The following is a 23,461-nucleotide window of genomic DNA, read 5'->3' on the forward strand; positions in this document are numbered from 1 at the left end:
AGGAAGCATCCATTGAACTCAGTGTGCTGCTCTGAGATGCTAGCTCAGACACTTGGCATCTCATCTTGGGAGCAAGGTCATCAATGTTTGGGCTCAGGCTCTGAGCGGAGGAGACCCTCAGGATGGAGGGAAGGTGTGCAATATACCGGCGGGCCAGATCTAATAGGAATTAGAAATTATCCTGCGGGCCGAAATTAAATCCACCAAGGGCCTGATTTGGCCCCCGGGCCTTGAGTTTGACACATGTGACTTAGTTAGTCTGCCAATAATATTTAAATATATGACAGAACAGATAATAGTTCACACAAGGATACAAAAATGATAAAATATGAAAGTAACAGTATAAATAAAAACAACAACAATAGGAACAGGTACAAAATAACATTTATTCATTCACTTCTTTCTGTATTATGTTATTTCAAAAGGTTCAACACACATATGACTGCACAAACATGAAGTGGCCTCAGCGTGGCAAACACCCAGTGGTAATGTCAGTATTATTGTTAGAAATACTAATTATAAGGCTGATAATTGCAAATACCAGCAGAAAAGTCAGTATTGGTAATGCATAGGTTCATAATTTGTGTTGGTGTTGGAGATAAGTACAAGCAGCTATATATAGACACACCAGCATCCGGTTGGATTACAGTTACGAGAATTTAACACTCGCAGTGAGTTATTTTAATAAAGTGATACAACAGGCACAGTAAGAAACAAGCGGCCATAAGGGACTACGACTGCACCTTTTCATTGGTTCCTTTTCTTTAGCATGTTGATATATATTTTGCTAACAAGCTGAATCTGTAGCGTTATCAAAGCTGTCAGATAAGTGTAGTGGAGTAATCGCTACAATCTTCCAAAATGTATTGAAGTAGAAAGTATCAAGAAATTACAGTAAATACTCAGTTAGTGTACCTCAACATTGATACTTGAGTACATTGCATTTCACAATTCGAGGCTTATATCTGTGATTCCAGAGCAGAAGAGAAACTCCACTGAGTGGGAGAGAAGTACGGGAAACTGTCGGACTCTGGGCGTGAATTACCCTCTGAATATGCACCAGAGGGGGGGCAGGATCTGCTCAGGAAGTCCCTAACTCTGGGGGGCAAAGAGAGAAACAGCCAGTCTTCCACCAGCAGACCCCCTCCATGCAGCCCGGGGCAGGATCCCAGCTCCGCGGGCAGATCCTCCAGACTGTTACTGCGCAGATCCAACCTGCACAGCCGACTCAGAGCGGCAACACCTCTGGGCAGTGCACTGAGAGAGTTATGCGCCACATTGAGGATGTGCAGCTCCACACAGCTACTGAACAGCTGAGAGGGCAGTTTCTCCAGTCTGTTCCCACTGACATCCAGCTCTGTGAGCAGCTGCAGCGCTTTCACCTCCGCAGGAAGCACCTCCAGCAGGTTACCAGCCAGGAACAGCTTCCTGAGGCGGTGCAGAGTGAAGAGGGCTGGAGGAAGGCTCTGCAGCTGGTTGTTGGACAGATCCAGGAGCTCCAGGCCTCGCAGAACGGCCACACTAGCAGGTAATGCGAGGACGCGGTTGTAGGCGAGTCTGAGGCAGGAGAGGCGGCGCAGAGCAGCCAGACTGAGCAGCTCCTCCAGGGTCCGCAGGTTGTTGTGCTGCAGGTCCAGCGTGCGCAGGTTGGTGAGGGAGAGCAGAGCGGACGGTAGTCTCTCCAGCCGGCAGTCCTGCAGCAGCAGCTCCGTCAGGTCCACCATCCGCTTCAGCCCTGTGAGGACCAGCAGCCTGGTGCCCTCGTTGAAGACCTCCAGCCGCACCAAGCTGCCCGCCACCTACCATGCAACAATAATACAGCTTTATTTATATATATATAGCACTTTTCATACGACACATGCAGCTCAACGCGCTAAAAACAAGAAATTCAAGAACTTTACAGGTACATGCAAGATATAACATTTTAACAGGTTAATACAGGGGTGTCAAACTCAAGGCCCGCGACTTCACTTTCTGTGGCCCCACAAGAGCTTGCAAAGAATATAATATGTTTACATGCTACTTTACAGAAGCACGTTGCTCATAAACTACATGTCCCACAATGCATCTCAAATTTGACTTTCTCAGAATTTGACTTTTTTTGTCGAAAATAGATTTTGTTTTCAAAATGTTACTTTTTTTGTTTTTCCAGAATGTGGCTTTTCTTTTAAAATCATTTTGTGACATTCTCACTGAAGAGACGTGCAATTATTTGCCCTAGACTTCTGCTTTCAGACGTAGTTAATTATGAAGTTATTACCCTATCCGATAATAATCCAATGCAGAGGCAACTATGTAATACAACACATTATTTTATATATATTAAATATTTATATATGTCTTTTTTATATAGTCTTAAAGTTACAACCGGCCCTTTGAGCGCAGCCATAATGCTGATGTGGCCCGCGATGAAATGTAGTTTGACACCCCTGGGTTAATAGATACAAGGAAGGCTACATGTATGATAATAAAGTGAAATAATGGTTTCTCTCTGACAGAACAATACGATGATACTTTATCAGTCTGTTAGCCAGCTCACAGAGTCCTATTGGGAGCACGGACATGTTGAGTACCTCAAAAGTGTTATGTGAGAAATGTACAGTGTGGGCCCAACAGAGAAACTGCCGGATGCTAACTTGCATATGTTGGGCATAAGCTCGAAGCCTGCGAGCTAGTTCAGGCGGTCAACTCGAGCACCAATGATACATTAACGTGACGCGACTTACAACCGACCAATCACAATCTCCTTCACATGCCGCTCTATTGAAGCTGCCAGGTCTCCTCTGTCACATTGCTGATGCGTTCCCGTGCTGCTCGCCTGCCCCCCCCCCACCACCCAGCTTCCACCTGTAGGCTCGGGGTAGTTATCTAACCATCACTCAATGTTCTTTGTAAGTCTGTGGAGTGATGAGGCCCGAGCCGAGACGCCTACTATATGCTGCTTCTAATAAACATGTTAAGAGCACGTGAGTATCTGACTGAAGTAGCTTTAATAAGCATAATGCAGACAATAGTAAGAATGGCCGATTTTGGAACCGTTTTGGAGGTTATTGAGGATCTTGAATCAACTCGAAAATGGCAGTTTTATCCAGAAAGGGACCATCTTTGTGCTTCTGTGGCTAATTTTGATGAGTTTTGGGTGCGTTTTACAGTTCGGACTAATACCTGCCATTCTTGATCCGAAAAAATTCCGAAAACATAATAAAATGGAATAAAAACAATACATAGAAAATGTATTATGTACATATCTCCACCGGAAAAGGCAAAGAATACACAATATGTATATATAATATCCTGCTTTGAGTTAATGTACGTTTGTATTTCCACATATATATATTTTTTAATGCTATTTTATTTCCATTTGAGATGTTTACAGTTTATTTCTAGTCTTTTAATTTCTCTTATGCCTTGTCTTTTGACGCTGCTGCAAAGCAAACATTTCAATAAAGTACTTCTTATCTTATCTTATCTTAATATAAAATGTTCTTGATAAGTTAGACTGTTCCATTAAAGACCAATATATTACAGCAACAGAAATATAGACATTTTGTTGTTTCTTTGTGTTGTTTCTGATTTAATGTAAAGCGTCTTTGAGCACCAGGAAAAGCGCTATAACAATTAAATGTATAATTATTATTATGATATTAAAGCGGCAGACCAACCTCACACAGCTCCCCGGGGATCCTCTGCAGCATGCCTCTGATCACCAGCACTCGGAGGTGACGGAGTTGTCGCAGGCTTCCTAACGCCCAGCTGCGACCCACACCGTTATCGTTGCTCAGGCGTCCGGACAGGTGGAGCTCGTGCAGGCCTCGGAGGGAAGTTACCCAGCCGGGGATCTCTGAGGCCTGGGTGAAGGTGAGGTGAAGGACCTCCAGACGCTCCTGCAGGACCCCCAGAGCCCCAGGGTCCACCGCCGCTGAGCAGTGGTAGAGGTGGAGCTCCCTGTTGGGGGAATACATCGTTAAAGATCCTCTATTATTCTGTTCTTCATCAATATATCACAGGTCTCAGAGCCTGTCTCTGATTGGCTGAAACACCAAACAGATTATTGCAGCATTACCCATAATCCCCTCTGTTTCAGCCCTATTTCCAAAGTGCTGATTCTCTGTCTGTTACTTTAGATGAAAATAAGGAGCCACTCCCCACGCCCCTCTGAGAGACATTTGGTTACAAAGAACACATAGCCGCGTTCACACCAAGTACTTTGCCGCACTTGGTTCCCCCATGGAACTAAGAGCCGATCGCGTTCACACCGGAAAAAGTCCCTGAGGGTGGATTAGGCAAATGAAGCCGCTGACGTCACTTCTTCTTCTTCTGCTTTGGGTTTACTGGCAGGCCGCAAACCACTTCACGGCGTGTACTGCCGCCCAAAGTCCCCGGCCGGAAGTCCCCGGAGTTGGGGAAGGCTTCAGTGGAAGCTGCTGGGAGTCCCAGCAGCTTCTACTGAAGCCTTCCGAGTGAATCGCCAGAACGCCGACACCTCCTCATCTCCACCGCTCCCATGTTCACTTTTCTGTTGCCATAAGTTAGTCACTCTCCGTTGGTGCGCAGGGCTAATGCTAATGCTAATAATGCTAATGCCAGCAAATACAATGGCTGCTTCACAAAACTTTGAAGTTTTACGGGCGTGGTTTGCAATCCGCCCAGCCAATAGAAATTGGTACTTTTTTCTCCCCAGGATAGTCCCACCTCTCTAGCAGGCACTACACATGGGGGTAAAAGTTCTCGGAACGAAGTTCTCTTTTTGGTGTGAACGAAAAAATTCCAGGCACTATCGGAACTAAACGGGAAAAGTACTCCAGTGTGAACGCGCCTATTGGTGCTCTAGGAGGAGATTCAGGTGATAAGGGGGGGGGGGGGGGGTTACCTTGGTTGCTGATTGGCTGATGGTTACTCAAGACAAGACATCGTGATGACATCATCAAGTGGCCAAAATCTGATCAGCTCATTTTCAGACAGGTTTTTATAGAAATTGATCAAAAAGAGAGAAAATCTTTGTTGATGTAGAAGAGACATGAAGAAGAGGGGACACATGTTGATGTAGAAGAGACATGAAGAAGAGGGGACACATGTTGATGTAGAAGAGACATGAAGAAGAGGGGACACAGGTTGATGTAGAAGAGACATGAAGAAGAGGGGACACATGTTGATGTAGAAGAGACATGAAGAAGAGGGGACACATGTTGATGTAGAAGAGACATGAAGAAGAGGGGACACATGTTGATGTAGAAGAGACATGAAGAAGAGGGGACACATGTTGATGTAGAAGAGACATGAAGAAGAGGGGACACATGTTGATGTAGAAGAGACATGAAGAAGAGGGGACACATGTTGATGTAGAAGAGACATGAAGAAGAGGGGACACATGTTGATGTAGAAGAGACATGAAGAAGAGGGGACACATGTTGATGTAGAAGAGACATGAAGAAGAGGGGACACATGTTGATGTAGAAGAGACATGAAGAAGAGGGGACACATGTTGATGTAGAAGAGACATGAAGAAGAGGGGACACATGTTGATGTAGAAGAGACATGAAGAAGAGGGGACACATGTTGATGTAGAAGAGACATGAAGAAGAGGGGACACATGTTGATGTAGAAGAGACATGAAGAAGAGGGGACACATGTTGATGTAGAAGAGACATGAAGAAGAGGGGACACATGTTGATGTAGAAGAGACATGAAGAAGAGGGGACACATGTTGATGTAGAAGAGACATAAGAAGAGACAAGAAGAAGAGGGGACACATGTTGATGTAGAAGAGACATGAAGAAGAGGGGACACATGTTGATGTAGAAGAGACATGGAGAAGAGGGGACACATGTTGATGTAGAAGAGACATGAAGAAGAGGGGACACATATTGATGTAGAAGAGACATGAAGAAGAGGGGACACATGTTGATGTAGAAGAGACATGAAGAAGAGGGGACACATGTTGATGTAGAAGAGACATGAAGAAGAGGGGACACATGTTGATGTAGAAGAGACATGAAGAAGGGCGGACACATGTGGATGTAGAAGAGACATGGAGAAGAGGGGACACATGTTGATGTAGAAGAGACATGAAGAAGAGGGGACACATGTTGATGTAGAAGAGACATGAAGAAGAGGGGACACATGTTGATGTAGAAGAGACATGAAGAAGAGGGGACACATGTTGATGTAGAAGAGACATGAAGAAGAGGGGACACATGTTGATGTAGAAGAGACATGGAGAAGAGGGGACACATGTTGATGTAGAAGAGACATGAAGAAGAGGGGACACATGTTGATGTAGAAGAGACATGAAGAAGAGGGGACACATGTTGATGTAGAAGAGACATGAAGAAGAGGGGACACATGTTGATGTAGAAGAGACATGAAGAAGAGGGGACACATGTTGATGTAGAAGAGACATGAAGAAGAGGGGACACATGTTGATGTAGAAGAGACATGGAGAAGAGGGGACACATGTTGATGTAGAAGAGACATGAAGAAGAGGGGACACATGTTGATGTAGAAGAGACATGAAGAAGAGGGGACACATGTTGATGTAGAAGAGACATGAAGAAGAGGGGACACATGTTGATGTAGAAGAGACATGGAGAAGAGGGGACACATGTTGATGTAGAAGAGACATGAAGAAGAGGGGACACATGTTGATGTAGAAGAGACATGAAGAAGAGGGGACACATGTTGATGTAGAAGAGACATGAAGAAGAGGGGACACATGTTGATGTAGAAGAGACATGGAGAAGAGGGGACACATGTTGATGTAGAAGAGACATGAAGAAGAGGGGACACATGTTGATGTAGAAGAGACATGGAGAAGAGGGGACACATGTTGATGTAGAAGAGACATGAAGAAGAGGGGACACATGTTGATGTAGAAGAGACATGGAGAAGAGGGGACACATGTTGATGTAGAAGAGACATGAAGAAGAGGGGACACATGTTGATGTAGAAGAGACATGAAGAAGAGGGGACACATGTTGATGTAGAAGAGACATGAAGAAGAGGGGACACATGTTGATGTAGAAGAGACATGAAGAAGAGGGGACACATGTTGATGTAGAAGAGACATGAAGAAGAGGGGACACATGTTGATGTAGAAGAGACATGAAGAAGAGGGGACACATGTTGATGTAGAAGAGACATGAAGAAGAGGGGACACGTGTTGATGTAGAAGAGACATGAAGAAGAGGGGACACATGTTGATGTAGAAGAGACATGAAGAAGAGGGGACACATGTTGATGTAGAAGAGACATGGAGAAGAGGGGACACATGTTGATGTAGAAGAGACATGAAGGAGAGGGGACACATGTTGATTTAGAAGAGACATGAAGAAGAGGGGACACATGTTGATGTAGAAGAGACATGAAGAAGAGGGGACACATGTTGATGTAGAAGAGACATGAAGAAGAGGGGACACATGTTGATGTAGAAGAGACATGAAGAAGAGGAGACACATGTTGATGTAGAAGAGACATGAAGAAGAGGGGACACATGTTGATGTAGAAGAGACATGAAGAAGAGGGGACACATGTTGATGTAGAAGAGACATGAAGAAGAGGGGACACATGTTGATGTAGAAGAGACATGAAGAAGAGGGGACACATGTTGATGTAGAAGAGACATGAAGAAGAGGGGACACATGTTGATGTAGAAGAGACATGGAGAAGAGGGGACACATGTTGATGTAGAAGAGACATGAAGGAGAGAGGACACATGTTGATGTAGAAGAGACATGAAGAAGAGGGGACACATGTTGATGTAGAAGAGACATGAAGAAGAGGGGACACATGTTGATGTAGAAGAGACATGGAGAAGAGGGGACACGTGTTGATGTAGAAGAGACATGAAGAAGAGGGGACACATGTTGATGTAGAAGAGACATGGAGAAGAGGGGACACATGTTGATGTAGAGGAGACATGAAGAAGAGGGGACACGTGTTGATGTAGAGGAGACACGAAGAAGAGGAGACACATGTTGATGTAGAAGAGACATGAAGAAGAGGGGACACATGTTGATGTAGAAGAGACATGAAGAAGAGGGGACACATGTTGATGTAGAAGAGACATGGAGAATAGGGGACACATGTTGATGTAGAAGAGACATGAAGGAGAGAGGACACATGTTGATTTAGAGGAGACATGAAGAAGAGGGGACACATGTTGATGTAGAAGAGACATGAAGAAGAGGGGACACATGTTGATGTAGAAGAGACATGAAGAAGAGGGGACACATGTTGATGTAGAAGAGACATGAAGAAGAGGAGACACATGTTGATGTAGAAGAGACATGAAGAAGAGGGGACACATGTTGATGTAGAAGAGACACGAAGAAGAGGAGACACATGTTGATGTAGAAGAGACATGAAGAAGAGGGGACACATGTTGATGTAGAAGAGACATGAAGAAGAGGGGACACATGTTGATGTAGAAGAGACATGAAGAAGAGGGGACACATGTTGATGTAGAAGAGACATGGAGAATAGGGGACACATGTTGATGTAGAAGAGACATGAAGGAGAGAGGACACATGTTGATTTAGAGGAGACATGAAGAAGAGGGGACACATGTTGATGTAGAAGAGACATGAAGAAGAGGGGACACATGTTGATGTAGAAGAGACATGAAGAAGTGATATCAAAGCATCCTGAACTCACCTGAGTGATTTCATGTTGGCTACCTGAGCAGTGAACCTGGCCTCGGTGATGAGCTCCAGCTTGAGGACGTGCAGCTGGTTGAGGGTGAAGAGAGCTGGAGGCAGACGAGGGAGAGCCACCAGCTGCAGCCTGGAGCTTCCCTCCGAGTCCACGCGGCTCATGGACCTCAGCTTCTCCCCCCCCCAGCGCCTCTCCAGGCTCTCCTCCAGCAGCCGGCTCTCGGTGACCGGAGACAGAAACACGGACAGGCGCTGAGCCAGCAGGGGGTCGTACTGGTCCAACATGTGCAGCAGGAAGGCCAGGTCGTTCCTCAGGTCAGGGACGTCTGTCAGAGAGGACACGTCCTTCAGGGAGTGGAAGGAATACTGACGGAGAGAGCTGGACAGAACACACAGGGGGACATTTATCAGACAGTTTAGAGGTCACCTATTATGCAAAGTCCACTTCTTCATGTCTCTTCTACAGCAACATGTGTCCCCTCTTCTTCATGTCTCTTCTACAGCAACATGTGTCCCCTCTTCTTCATGTCTCTTCTACAGCAACATGTGTCCCCTCTTCTTCATGTCTCTTCTACATCAACATGTGTCCCCTCTTCTTCATGTCTCTTCTACATCAACATGTGTCCCCTCTTCTTCATGTCTCTTCTACAGCAACATGTGTCCCCTCTTCTTCATGTCTCTTCTACAGCAACATGTGTCCCCTCTTCTTCATGTCTCTTCTACAGCAACATGTGTCCCCTCTTCTTCATGTCTCTTCTACATCAACATGTGTCTCCTCTTCTTCATGTCTCTTCTACATCAACATGTGCCCCCTCTTCTCCATGTCTCTTCTACATCAACATGTGTCCCCTCTTCTTCATGTCTCTTCTACATCAACATGTGTCCCCTCTTCTTCATGTCTCTTCTACATCAACATGTGTCCCCTCTTCTTCATGTCTCTTCTACATCAACATGTGTCCCCTCTTCTTCATGTCTCTTCTACAGCAACACATGTCCCCTCTTCTTCATGTCTCTTCTACATCAACATGTGTCCCCTCTTCTTCATGTCTCTCCTACATCAACATGTGTCCCCTCTTCTCCATGTCTCTTCTACATCAACATGTGTCCCCTCTTCTTCAAGTCTCTTCTACATCAACATGTGTCCCCTCTTCTTCATGTCTCTTCTACATCAACATGTGTCCCCTCTTCTTCATGTCTCTTCTACATCAACATGTGTCCCCTCTTCTTGATGTCTCTTCTACATCAACATGTGTGTCCCCTCTTCTCCATGTCTCTTCTACATCAACATGTGTCCCCTCTTCTCCATGTCTCTTCTACATCAACATGTGTCCCCTCTTCTTCATGTCTCTTCTACATCAACATGTGTCCCCTCTTCTTCATGTCTCTTCTACATCAACACGTGTCCCCTCTTCTTCATGTCTCTTCTACATCAACACGTGTCCCCTCTTCTTCATGTCTCTTCTACATCAACACGTGTCCCCTCTTCCTCATGTCTCTTCTACATCAACACGTGTCCCCTCTTCTTCATGTCTCTTCTACATCAACATGTGTCCCCTCTTCTTCACATCTCTGCTATATCAACTTGTGTCCCCTCTTCTTCACGTCTCTTCTACATCAACATGTGTCCCCTCTTCTTCATGTCTCTTCTACATCAACATGTGTCCCCTCTTCTTCATGTCTCTTCTACATCAACATGTGTCCCCTCTTCTTCATGTCTCTTCTACATCAACATGTGTCCCCTCTTCCTCATGTCTCTTCTACATCAACATGTGTCCCCTCTTCTTCAAGTCTCTTCTACATCAACATGTGTCCCCTCTTCTTCATGTCTCTTCTACATCAACATGTGTCCCCTCTTCCTCATGTCTCTTCTACATCAACATGTGTCCCCTCTTCTTCAAGTCTCTTCTACATCAACATGTGTCCCCTCTTCTTCATGTCTCTTCTACATCAACATGTGTCCCCTCTTCTTCATGTCTCTTCTACATCAACACATGTCCCCTCTTCTTCATGTCTCTTCTACATCAACATGTGTCCCCTCTTCTTCATGTCTCTTCTACATCAACATGTGTCCCCTCTTCTCCATGTCTCTTCTACATCAACATGTGTCCCCTCTTCTTCAAGTCTCTTCTACATCAACATGTGTCCCCTCTTCTTCATGTCTCTTCTACATCAACATGTGTCCCCTCTTCTTCATGTCTCTTCTAAATCAACATGTGTCCCCTCTTCTTCATGTCTCTTCTACATCAACATGTGTCCCCTCTTCTTCATGTCTCTTCTACATCAACATGTGTCCCCTCTTCTTCATGTCTCTTCTACATCAACATGTGTCCCCGCTTCTCCATGTCTCTTCTACATCAACATGTGTCCCCTCTTCTCCATGTCTCTTCTACATCAACATGTGTCCCCTCTTCTTCATGTCTCTTCTACATCAACATGTGTCCCCTCTTCTTCATGTCTCTTCTACATCAACATGTGTCCCCTCTTCTTCATGTCTCTTCTACATCAACACGTGTCCCCTCTTCCTCATGTCTCTTCTACATCAACACGTGTCCCCTCTTCTTCATGTCTCTTCTACATCAACATGTGTCCCCTCTTCTTCACATCTCTGCTACATCAACATGTGTCCCCTCTTCCTCATGTCTCTTCTACATCAACATGTGTCCCCTCTTCTTCATGTCTCCTCTACATCAACATGTGTCCCCTCTTCTTCATGTCTCTTCTACATCAACATGTGTCCCCTCTTCTTGATGTCTCTTCTACATCAACATGTGTCCCCTCTTCTCCATGTCTCTTCTACATCAACATGTGTCCCCTCTTCTTCATGTCTCTTCTACATCAGCATGTGTCCCCTCTTCCTCATGTCTCTTCTACATCAACATGTGTCCCCTCTTCTTCATGTCTCTTCTACATCAACATGTGTCCCCTCTTCTCCATGTCTCTTCTACATCAACATGTGTCCCCTCTTCTTCATGTCTCTTCTACATCAGCATGTGTCCCCTCTTCCTCATGTCTCTTCTACATCAACATGTGTCCCCTCTTCCTCTTCTTCATGTCTCTTCTACATCAACATGTGTCCCCTCTTCTTCATGTCTCTTCTACATCAACATGTGTCCCCTCTTCCTCATGTCTCTTCTACATCAACATGTGTCCCCTCTTCTTGATGTCTCTTCTACATCAACATGTGTCCCCTCTTCTCCATGTCTCTTCTACATCAACATGTGTCCCCTCTTCTTCATCTCTCTTCTACATAAACATGTATCCCCTCTTCTTCATGTCTCTTCTACATCAACATGTGTCCCCTCTTCTTCATGTCTCTTCTACATCAACATGTGTCCCCTCTTCTTCATGTCTCTTCTACATCAACATGTGTCCCCTCTTCTTCATGTCTCTTCTACATCAACATCTATCCAACACAGAGAAGCCTAGATCGTTCTGGCAGTTTAATGTTAAAATTTTACAAGATTTGACTTTTTGTGAGAATTTTAAATTCTTTTGGATCAACTGGAAATCAAAGAAAGAGTCTTTTCCCTCCCTGAGTCAGTGGTGGGAGGTAGGAAAGGCTCAGATTAGAGTGTTCTGCCAACAGTATACAGCCTACTCCACTGCAAACATTAGGAGAGCTATAGAGCAGTTAGAGAGGGAGATCAGAGAGTTAGAGTGTGTCTGCTCGAAATATAGAACAGTCCCTCCTAAAACAACAACAGCTTAACTGTTTTCTTCAGGAGAAGGCCAAGGGAGCCCTGATCAGAGCCCGTTTCATTTCCATGAGAGACATTGATGCACCAACCACCTTCTTCTTCAACCTGGAGAGGTCTGTGGGCCAAAGGAAGCAGATGGTATGTCTGCGTCTTCCTGATGGACAGGTAACCTCTGAACCTGCTGAGATGAGGAGGCATGCAGTGTCCTTCTACACAGACCTGTTCAAAGCTGAAGGTTGTGACGTGGAAGCTGCTGATGAACTTCTTCAGGGTCTTCCACAGCTGAGTCCAGCCGAAAGTGACACCCTGGGCTCTGACATTACGCTGGAGGAACTGACCTCTGCGGTGACACAGATGGCCTCCGGCAAGGCTCCCGGCATAGACGGTTTACCTGCAGACTTTTTTAAACATTTCTGGAGTATTCTGGGACATGACTTGCTAGAAGTGTTGATGGAGTCCTTTGGGAAAGGGACTCTTCCAGCTTCCTGTAGGCGTGCAGTGATTTCACTGTTGCCTAAGAAAGGAGACCTAACCCTGCTGAAGAACTGGAGACCTGTGGCTCTCCTATGTACGGACTATAAGATACTGTCAAAGGTCTTAGCTAACAGACTGAAGGTTTTTATCGAACTTCTTATCGGTCCTGATCAGACATATTGCATCCCTGGCAGATCAATTGTGGACAATTTGTTTTTGATGAGAGACACTTTTGATGTTTGTAAACTGTATGATATAAATGTTGGTATTATTTCTATTGACCAGGAGAAGGCGTTTGATCGTGTGGATCACACCTTTCTGGCTGCCACATTGCAGGCTTTTGGTGTGGGGAGCATTTTTGTCCTGGGTGAAGTGTTTGTACAGTGATGCATGTTGTGTTGTGAAGGTGGGGGGAGGGCTGAGCAGACCTGTACCAGTTAAAAGGGGGATCAGGCAGGGCTGCCCTATCTCAGGCCTATTATATAGTATTGCCATCGAGCCGCTTTTGTGCAGACTTAGAAACCGGCTGAGGGGCCTGTGTCTGCCAGAGTCAGCTCAGGCCCCCCCGGTGGTTGTATCAGCTTATGCTGATGATGTCAGTGTTTTTGTCCAGGGTCAGCGAGATATCCAGGAGCTACAGGACAGTCTAGCTTTGTACAGGAAGGCTGCTTCAGCCAAAGTTAATTGGGAGAAGAGTGAGGCAGTTTTGGTAGGTCAGTGGAGGTTTGAAAATAGGCCCAGTCTTCCTGGTAACCTTAGCTGGGGAAACAAGGGTTTAAAGGTCCTGGGAGTTTGGTTGGGGTCCGAGGACATGGTGGCACAGAACTGGGAGGGATTGCTGGAAAAGGTGCAAGCAAAATTAGCCAAATGGAAATGGCTGCTCCCCCAGCTGTCCTACAGGGGAAGAGTTCTTGTCGCCAACAATCTGGTTGCCTCGTCTCTGTGGCACAGACTGCAGGTGTTAACCCCACCGCCGGGCCTCATGAAACAACTGCAGCGGCTCCTCGTGGATTTCTTCTGGTCGGGTCATCACTGGGTGCCAGCATCGGTCCTGTACCTGCCTGTGGCGGAGGGGGGGCAGGGCCTCGTGGACATTACTGCAAGGACTGCTGCTTTTAGACTGCAGGCAGCTCAGCGGCTGCTGTCTGGTGCCTCTCCCTGCTGGCTGGCTATGGCCCGGCTGCTGTGTGGTGCCTCTCCCTGCTGGCTATGGCCCGGCTGTTGCTCTGGAGGGCGGGGGGCTTTGGTTTTGATAAACACCTGTTTCTGCTGAAGGCCCCTGCGTACAAGATCACTGGACTTACACCTTTTTACTGCTCAGTCATCAATGCCTGGAAGATTCTGAGTTTTACCAGACCACCCGACCCCCGGCCTGGGATGTGGCTGTTTGAGGAGCCACTGTTTGACACTGGTTTTCTTTCTGGAACCCTTTTCTCTTCAGCCACCCTAAAGAACGCGTTCATTGAAGCGGGAGTGGTAAAACTTGGCCATTTGACGGGGGTCTCCATGGAAACACTGGCTGAGGTGACGGGCATTCGATCAACCCGAGTTCTAGAGAACCTGGTAGATGAGGTGTGGCAGTCGCTGTCGCCATCCCACCTGACTTTTGCTCTGGATGCAGATCTGGCTGACCAGTGGAGAAAGGGACATGATTATGTTTTTCCTGCCTTGAGTGTGGGTCCTGCGGTGGGGGAATGGAGAGAGGAGGAGGGTCTCCTGCTATCACTGGGGACTCTAACACCTGCAAAGTTCAGCGCCTGCAATGGGAAGAAGCTATATCTTAGCTTCGTAAAGGTGTTAAACCTCGGCTCGCTTGCAGGCGTCAGAGAGTCGAGGTGGACGGATGTGTTTGGCTTGGGCTCTTCCCCTCAGGGCAGCTGGCGGATCCTGTATAAAGCTCCGGTTGAAAAACGGATGGCTGACATCCAATGGAGAATTATACACGGTGCAATAGCCACTAACAAATACAGAGCTCATTTTGACCCAGGCACAAGGGGAGGCTGTCCGTTCTGTTTTATGGCAGAAACATTGGAGCATTTAGTCGTGTCCTGTCCCAGATTGGCTGGTCTTAAAAAAATGTTACAGGGGTGGGTGGAAGGGTTCGGGGAGGTTTTCTCCATACCACTTTTTGTCCATGGCCCCAAATACATCCTGAAAAAGAAGGAAACCCTACTGTTGATGAATTTCTTGTTTGCTAATGCAAAATTAGCAATCTGGAAAAGTAGGAAGAACCAACTTGCTGGAGTGGGATGGACGGATGCAGTGCTCTGTTTGAGGGGGCTGGTGGCAGCGCGTCTGAGGGTGGAGCATGCGTACTATACGCTGATCAACCACCTGCAGGGGTTTCTGGATGTGTGGGCTGTGGGGCGGGTTCTGTGCTCGCTGGGGAGAATGACTCTCTCATATTGAAGTTTTAAAGGATAGGTGTAGTTTTTGTTTTTAAAGTGTATAAAAGAGGATGTTTTTAAATGGGTAAAACGCTTTTCAAATGATATTTATTTGGTAGTCATGAAAATCTGTTTATTTATTTGATTGTGTAATGTTTTAGTTTTGTTCCGACTCTGTTGCAGGGTGGGTGTATGTTTAAAACAAATGCAAATAAAATTTGTTTTAAAAATCAAATCTTCATGTCTCTTCTTCATCAACATGTGTCCCCTCTTCTCCATGTCTCTTCTTCATCAACATGTGTCCCCTCTTCTTCATGTCTCTTCTTCATCAACATGTGTCCCCTCTTCTTCATGTCTCTTCTACATCAACATGTGTCCCCTCTTCTTCATGTCTCTTCTACATCAACATGTGTCCCCTCTTCTTCATGTCTCTTCTACATCAACATGTGTCCCCTCTTCTTCATGTCTCTTCTACATCAACATGTGTCCCCTCTTCTTCATGTCTCTACTACATCAACATGTGTCCCCTCTTCTTCATGTCTCTTCTACATCAACATGTGTCCCCTCTTCTCCATGTCTCTTCTACATCAACATGTGTCCCCTCTTCTCCATGTCTCTTCTTCATCAACATGTGTCCCCTCTTCTTCATGTCTCTTCTACATCAACATGTGTCCCCTCTTCTTCATGTCTCTTCTACATCAACATGTGTCCCCTCTTCTTCATGTCTCTTCTACATCAACATGTGTCCCCTCTTCTTCATGTCTCTTCTACATCAACATGTGTCCCCTCTTCTTCATGTCTCTTCTACATCAACATGTGTCCCCTCTTCTTCATGTCTCTTCTACATCAACATGTGTCCCCTCTTCTTCATGTCTCTTCTACATCAACATGTGTCCCCTCTTCTTCATGTCTCTTCTACATCAACATGTGTCCCCTCTTCTTGATGTCTCTTCTACATCAACATGTGTCCCCTCTTCTCCATGTCTCTTCTACATCAACATGTGTCCCCTCTTCTCCATGTCTCTTCTACATCAACATGTGTCCCCTCTTCTCCATGTCTCTTCTACATCAACATGTGTCCCCTCTTCTTCATGTCTCTTCTACATCAACATGTGTCCCCTCTTCTTCATGTCTCTCCTACATCAACACATGTCCCCTCTTCTTCATGTCTCTACTACATCAACATGTGTCCCCTCTTCTTCATGTCTCCTCTACATCAACATGTGTCCCCTCTTCTTGATGTCTCTTCTACATCAACATGTGTCCCCTCTTCTCCATGTCTCTTCTACATCAACACGTGTCCCCTCTTCTTCATGTCTCTTCTACATCAACACGTGTCCCCTCTTCTTCATGTCTCTTCTACATCAACACGTGTCCCCTCTTCTTCATGTCTCTTCTACATCAACACGTGTCCCCTCTTCTTCATGTCTCTTCTACATCAACACGTGTCCCCTCTTCTTCATGTCTCTTCTACATCAACATGTGTCCCCTCTTCTTCATGTCTCTTCTACATCAACATGTGTCCCCTCTTCTCCATGTCTCTTCTACATCAACATGTGTCCCCTCTTCTCCATGTCTCTTCTACATCAACATGTGTCCCCTCTTCTCAATGTCTCTTCTACATCAACATGTGTCCCCTCTTCTTCATGTCTCTTCTACATCAACATGTGTCCCCTCTTCTTCATGTCTCTTCTACATCAACATGTGTCCCCTCTTCCTCACGTCTCGTGGGGGAGGGGCTCCTTGTTTTCATCTAAAGTAACAGACAGAGAATCAGCACTTTGGAAACAGGGCTGAAACAGAGGGGATTATGGGTAACGCTGCAACGATCTGTTTGGAGTTTCAGCCAATCAGAGACAGGCTCTGTGTATATCTGAGACCTGTGATATATTGATGAAGAACAGGATAATAGGGAACCTTTAAACGCTAGTTCAAAACACAGCGTAATTCTCTAATCCTTTAATCAGACCGCTGGTATGCAAAACCTCATGGGAAGTGTTTCGTTGGAAGGTTTTTGAACAAGTACAACCTTTGTAGTCTACTTAGCTTAGAGTCTACAAAAATATTGAAAGTGTTTATGTTGTTCAAACAAAGTGAAAAGTTGTATATTTATAAGCCAGTTAGACTCCTCTGTCTGTTTCAGTTGCTGCAAATATGTTTTAAAAGCATAGCATGCAATCTGTAGTGTGTTGAAACATACAGAAGACAACAAGTATCATTCGTGATTATTTCCACTGGCCCTCCAGAAATATGAGTCCAATACCTTCTGGCTTTTATATCTCTGTTTTGGTCTCCTCCACTTTCAAGGCCAAGTGTGCATTCCCGTGCTCCTTCTACGGTCCCATCTCCCATTTTGGGAAGTCTTTCTTTTTGATTAATTTAAGTAAACATTTGGAAACAACACGATCGATAAAGACGTTGGTCGGTTTCCGAGTTTCTGTTCCGACTTGATTTTGCATTTTTATGGGATTTAGCGTGAGGGTTTGTCCTAAGGCTAAGCTCATATGTTCCGATTGTTCCAACTGTTCTTTGTGGGTTGTTCCTTATAAGCTCCATCTAACATGCAGCCATTTTATCGTGTTTCAACGTTGCAGTGTTGATGAATGCAGCCTGTAAAGTTCAAGGCTTTTATTGTCATATGTACATAGAGCTACAGCGTCGTTATGACAATGGTATTCTTAGGTCACAGGTTATAGGGCTACGGTACGTCCACACAGCAGCTTTTCAAAAATCTTGAACATCTTGGAGCTGGGCGTGTCTGACAGCTTGGGGATTTTTTTGCGACCAACAACCAATCACATGAATCTCCCGCCCCCGCCATACAAAGCACAAAACCCCGGCGATTTTATGCGAGCAATAGATATATATATAAACTCCCCAAACAGGCGAAAACCTACCAGTTTCCCCCACTGTCTCTGCCTCCTCCCTCCATGCTGGTTCCTCCGGTTCGTATCCCGTTAATAGTTCTGGTCGTAAAGAACCGGGTGATTTGCTACCGTAACTTCTCGTTTGGAATATGAGGAAATGAACTGCGGTCCGGTTCTCCCTGCTTCCACGCGGTTTGATTGGCTAGCGCTTCTACTGTCAGATCTGCATACACGTGTTTGATTGGCTGACGCTTCCAGCTCAGCTTCAAAAGTTGAACATTGCTCAACTTTTGAATCCTGGAAATCCTGGAAATCTTCGCTTCGCTCCCCCACAATGCAGTGCGGCGAAAAGCGAGGGAAAGTGACGTCATCCCCATTCAAAGTCAACGGGCAGAGAAGCGTTGGAAGATTCGTCGAAAGCTGCCGTGTGGACGTGCCGTTAGGGTTTGTCCTGAGCTCATATTTTCCTATCCTTCCAGCAACCCCGTGATTCCATGTTGGAGTATTGATCAGTACAGCCTTTAAAGTTAGGCACTAACCTGTGTAGAATCCAACTGAGGGTGTAGAGGTTCAGCAGGCCGTAAAGCCCCAGCAGGGTCAGGTAAGCCAGCAGTAGTTTGCGTAGAAGAGAGGAGAGAACATGGATACACTCGAAGGTGGTGTATCCCACCAAGGCCTCTTCCTCTGGGCGACAGGTGTGTGTGAAGGAGAGGGAGCTGAGCAGAGGGATGGTGTAACTGAAGATCACCGTCACCATCAGCAGTTTGAATACCGTCTGAGCCAAGTACACCTGAAAGCATGAACATTGATATTCAACCAAACCTGATCAAACATGGATTTGTGTCATATATATATATATATATTTAAACATGTATTTATTGATTTTTTACATTTATCACATTACACAAACACAACCGAACATTCCCAACATTAGACATTAGGCAGATTACAAAATAATGCTACAATAAAATTAAAATGTGTCGTTATTTGTGTCATATTTTATAGTTTCATAATCCTATCATCTAAATCAGGGGTCTCAAACTCAAGGCCCGGGGGCCAAATCCGGCCCGCGACTTCATTTCATGTGGCCCCGCAAGAGCTTGCAAAGAATACATTAGCTTTATTATACGGTTACATGCCACTTTACAGAAGCAGGTTGCCCATAAACTACATGTCCCACAATGCATCTCGTTTTGTGACATGCGCACTGAAGAGACTTGCAATTATTTGCCCTGGACTTCTGCTTTCAGACGTAGTTAATTACTAAGTTATTATCCTATCTGACAATAATCCAATTCAGAGGCAATAATGTAATATAATACATTATTTTATATATATATTATATATTTATATTGTTACAACCGGCCCTTTGAGTGCAGCCTTTATGCGGATGTGGCCCGCAATGAAATTGAGTTTGACACCCCTGAACTAAAAGCTTGTCGCGCTAGAGTTGTGCAGTGATGACGTATTTTGATTAATCGCAAGGGCTCTCCCGACTAAAAGTGAATGGGATTTTTTAATGGTTATTGGAATATTGTGGAAAATACGATCCGCAAACACACATTTATGAAACTTTGTTTAGCAGGTTAGTCCTCATATAGTAACATAGCTTTGATAAAAGTTGAAGCATAAGGGCAATCTCCAGAAGCAAAAAGGCTAATAATAACGTCACCACCGCTAAGCTAAAGGCGGCTAATGTTTGGCGGGATGACGTAGTCTCATTTAGACACTTGTTAGCACCCGCCCTTAGAAATACACGTTAAAGCTTTATTTTATGTGAGAATGTAGGAAACAGACCGAAAACTCATTCAAAAAAACATTGACTTTAAAACAAGGGAGCCTGGACGTGCTAACATGCTAACACATGTCCAGGTTGAGGACTTATTCCTGCACTACTCTAGAAACACAATGTAATCTTGTAACGCTATTAAAACTTTTACTTTTTTGGACAGCAGGTTTCAACAGTTGAGCTTACAGAAGATCTACAATACATGTATCCATTAGACTAGAGCAGTGCTTCTCAAAGTGTGGTCCGCGGACCACTGGTGGTCCGTGAGCGCCCCCTAGTGGTCCGTCAGTATATTGGTAAAATTTCACATTTGAAATAAATACATTTATTTAAGTTTTTCGCACTCTCGCGGGAATATCTACGCAATGGAACGAGCTTACGTTTCACTTTCGATTGCATGATAAAGCCCAGGGCAACACCTTCGTCACACATATTGCCACTTGTTTGTACAATCTAAAGGCGATTTGTAAACAACGATGTGTTTTTGGATATTTGTGGAGTTAGGTGGTCCGCGAGTGTTTTTTTATTGGTTAAGTGGTCCTTGGTATGAAAAAGTTTGAGAAACACTGGACTAGAGGATCTCTCACCTTATAGATGACATCTGCGCTTTCCGAGTGGGAACGAAACTTCCTGACCCTTTCGAACAGCGCTCTGGTTTGTTCCCCGTCACTTTTATCCAGACTGATCACCTGCCTGGGACTGTCCACCATGACAGAGGGCTTGGAAGAAGGAAAGTTCACCTGGGACCCGAGGGATAAGGACGAGATGTTGGAGTGACAGGAGTGTGCGGAAGGACATGGAGAAGGAGGGGTAAAGGACGCACTATCTAGCCTCTTTAAGAGGGGGCTATCTGTTCCTGAGTCTATGCTCGATCCTCTGGTTCGGACTACCGGCGCTGAAGATGAGTTTGAAGATAGAGGAGGTTGAGGCGGTTGTCTTTCCTCCACTACTTCCTTCTCTTGGATGCTTTCCTGTCGGGCGGCGTGAGACAAAGCCTGAGACGTCCATGGGGACTCGCAGCATTTGGACAAGATGGCGAGGAAGTGCTCTATGCGGGCGGAGGTGTGAGGGAAGTGGAGCCAGAAGGAGCCGCTGGCCACCAGAACCAGAGACTGCAGCATGGCCATGTACGGGAAGAAGCGGGAACACAGCGGCAGCGCCTCGTGGTAGCACACCTGAAGAGGGATAGACAGTTAAACCTGCAATTATGAAGAGGCAGAAACAATATGTGAAAACGAAATGTGTAAAGCTAGCTAGCTCCACATTCAGACAATACAGAGTAAAACACATCCAAATGTTTAATTAGGTACCTTAACGTCGCTTAAAAAGAATGTTTTCTTAACTTTTTGGCCATAATGCATAGATACATATAGACAGATTTGAAATGGGCAGAAGGGGGGGGGACAGCAAGGCCAACAGGACTGAGTCAAACCAGGGTCCGATGCAATGCTCTTGGTACATCTTTAGCATCACTTTTTAAGGCAGTCAAATAAAGTTCAAACGAGCAAACCAAAAAAAACATAATTAGCTTTTGTCAAGGTATTGGCTAATAGCAATAGACAGACATATGGTGTAACCAATCAGAGAGCTACTACAGAAAGCCTAGGGCTCATGGGAAACAAGGTTGGTTGTCAGAGTTATGTGCACAGTGAATAAAACTGTATCCGCCAACAGTTTATTTGACAGGTTTAACCTTACATTAGATTACATAGATAGACAAAATAGGTAACATTTTAGTTTGTATACTACCACCTGCCATCTGACTTTCCGCCTTTATTAAATATTAAATACATATTTTCAGTCAAAAACGAACGAAGTAACAGATTCCCTTAGTTTTGAGTGTTGTTAAGGCGCGTTTCCACTGCAGGGCCTCGCACAGCTTCGTACGGTATAGTTAGGCCTTGGTGGGCCAGGCTCACTTTATGTACTCATTAAATACAACAACCTCTACAGGCAGTCCTTTATTTGCAAATCCTAAGAGAAATGGGTACACAAAGCATCATGGTTTGATATGAAGGGACCTAACCCTAACCCGTATTTGACCAGTTAAAAGTGATTTTTCAGACAACTTGATTCATTCAAGTCCAATATTCACCCTTTTATTTCTGCTTTTGGTCTCCTCCAACCCCTTAGGAGACTATCTGGCAATTTAGCAGCTAAACGTTCCACTAGCAAGCGGCCATCTTTATCTGTCTTCTGTATGGAGCCAAAATATAGCATTTATTAATCGTCAGAACTTTTTTGCTGCCTTCTGAAGCCTTACTCCAGTCTAACGAGACATTTGAGATGAAAACATTAGAGTCGCGGACCAGAAAACCAATAACCTGAAGTCTCTAATGGCGCATTTCCACTACAAAGCGTGCCGTGCAGTGTCCGCTTTTGGATGCGTTTCCACTCGGCGTAGTTCCGGCTAACGGGTACTTTTTCACAGTTTTCTGGCTCTCCAAAATCGAGGTTCTTTCCGGGCCAACAACCAGGCTGAGTCGGGCTGAGCATGCTCAACTCGAGAGAGAAACGCTGGCAACTACAACAAGATGAACATATTTGACCGTGATTTAATTGTAATACACGTTTCAAAATGATGCCGAAGTAACAACACACTGATACCGGTTAGTAAAAACCATGAATTAATGCTTTGACAAGTCTGCAGACAGACGGCAGAGAAACACCCTTTAAAATGCGTGTTTTCTGAATGTAGCTTGGCTAAGCTAACGTTGTATATGCTCCGAGCGTCCACACTCACAACAACGGCCTATACAGACACAAATAAACCAGCGACTGTATTCTCCATGACACAGGCAGTCTGTGGTTTGTACTTGTTTACCTTCTGTCTAGTTTCTGAACAGATATGAGGAGCTGTGAGCTCTGAGTGCTAACAGCTAACGGCTGATGTTGGTTTTGTGGTTCTCATTGAAGATGACGTCACGGCTCCGCCTACACTGCGTTACTATAGTTACTGCCCCAGCTACTAAACTGTAATGGAAACACAGCATAAAGTGAGCCAGGCCTAACTACACCGTACTAAGCAGAGCGAGGCTCTGCAGTGGAAATGCGCCATTACAACACTCAAAATGAAGGGAATGTTATTTAGATCGTTTTTGATTGAACATATTTATTGTAGCTGTTTAAGGGAATACACTTTTTAATCTGTTCTGTTGCAACATGTTCAATAACAAGGGGAACACACATTGGTATGACAGTACCTGGCTAATGTAGACGTACTGCTGGTAGACCAGATGTGTGCGTCGACCCCTCGCTGTAGTGCGAGTGTTTGGGCTGATGTTGCGAGGAACGTGGTTCGGGGTCTTTGAAGATGGAGTCAGTGCTTCCCTGTTAGAAGAGGGACTGTGATTACTGGTGGTTGGAGGGACCAGTGGATCCAAGGGGATGCAAACCACTCGGTCCCGGGACAGCTGCTCCGTGCAGGCCAGGACAGACGTCATCAGCATCAGGACCACCAGGTAGTCCATGAACACCTCCCACCACGGCTTCAGGAGTTTACACCGGCTCTGGTGCTGGTTCAGAGGAGCGAGCTCCGACAGGGAAAACATGGCGACCCTCTGGGGGGGAAATAATCGGGACAATTGTGAATAAC

At 45.3% G+C, this 23,461-nt stretch overlaps 1 protein-coding gene across 1 annotated transcript in view; it reads right to left on the reverse strand.

The window, feature by feature from the left end:
• Window positions 1-367: 367 nt before the first annotated feature.
• Window positions 368-23,461, reverse strand: part of LOC117450519 (volume-regulated anion channel subunit LRRC8D) — a 25,928-nt gene continuing 2,834 nt past the window's right edge. The window contains exons 2-7 of the mRNA XM_034088330.2: window positions 23,070-23,426; window positions 20,454-21,041; window positions 18,617-18,867; window positions 8,653-9,030; window positions 3,663-3,945; window positions 368-1,799 (exon numbers count right to left, since the gene is read on the reverse strand). Coding sequence (XP_033944221.2) covers window positions 960-1,799; window positions 3,663-3,945; window positions 8,653-9,030; window positions 18,617-18,867; window positions 20,454-21,041; window positions 23,070-23,417 — 2,688 coding nt within the window. The 5' untranslated portion in view covers window positions 23,418-23,426 and the 3' untranslated portion in view covers window positions 368-959. The remainder of the gene's footprint in view (window positions 1,800-3,662; window positions 3,946-8,652; window positions 9,031-18,616; window positions 18,868-20,453; window positions 21,042-23,069; window positions 23,427-23,461) is intronic.

Source organism: Pseudochaenichthys georgianus, chromosome 8, assembly GCF_902827115.2.
Source record: "Pseudochaenichthys georgianus chromosome 8, fPseGeo1.2, whole genome shotgun sequence".
In the NCBI taxonomy this organism is placed as follows: Eukaryota; Metazoa; Chordata; class Actinopteri; order Perciformes; family Channichthyidae; genus Pseudochaenichthys; species Pseudochaenichthys georgianus.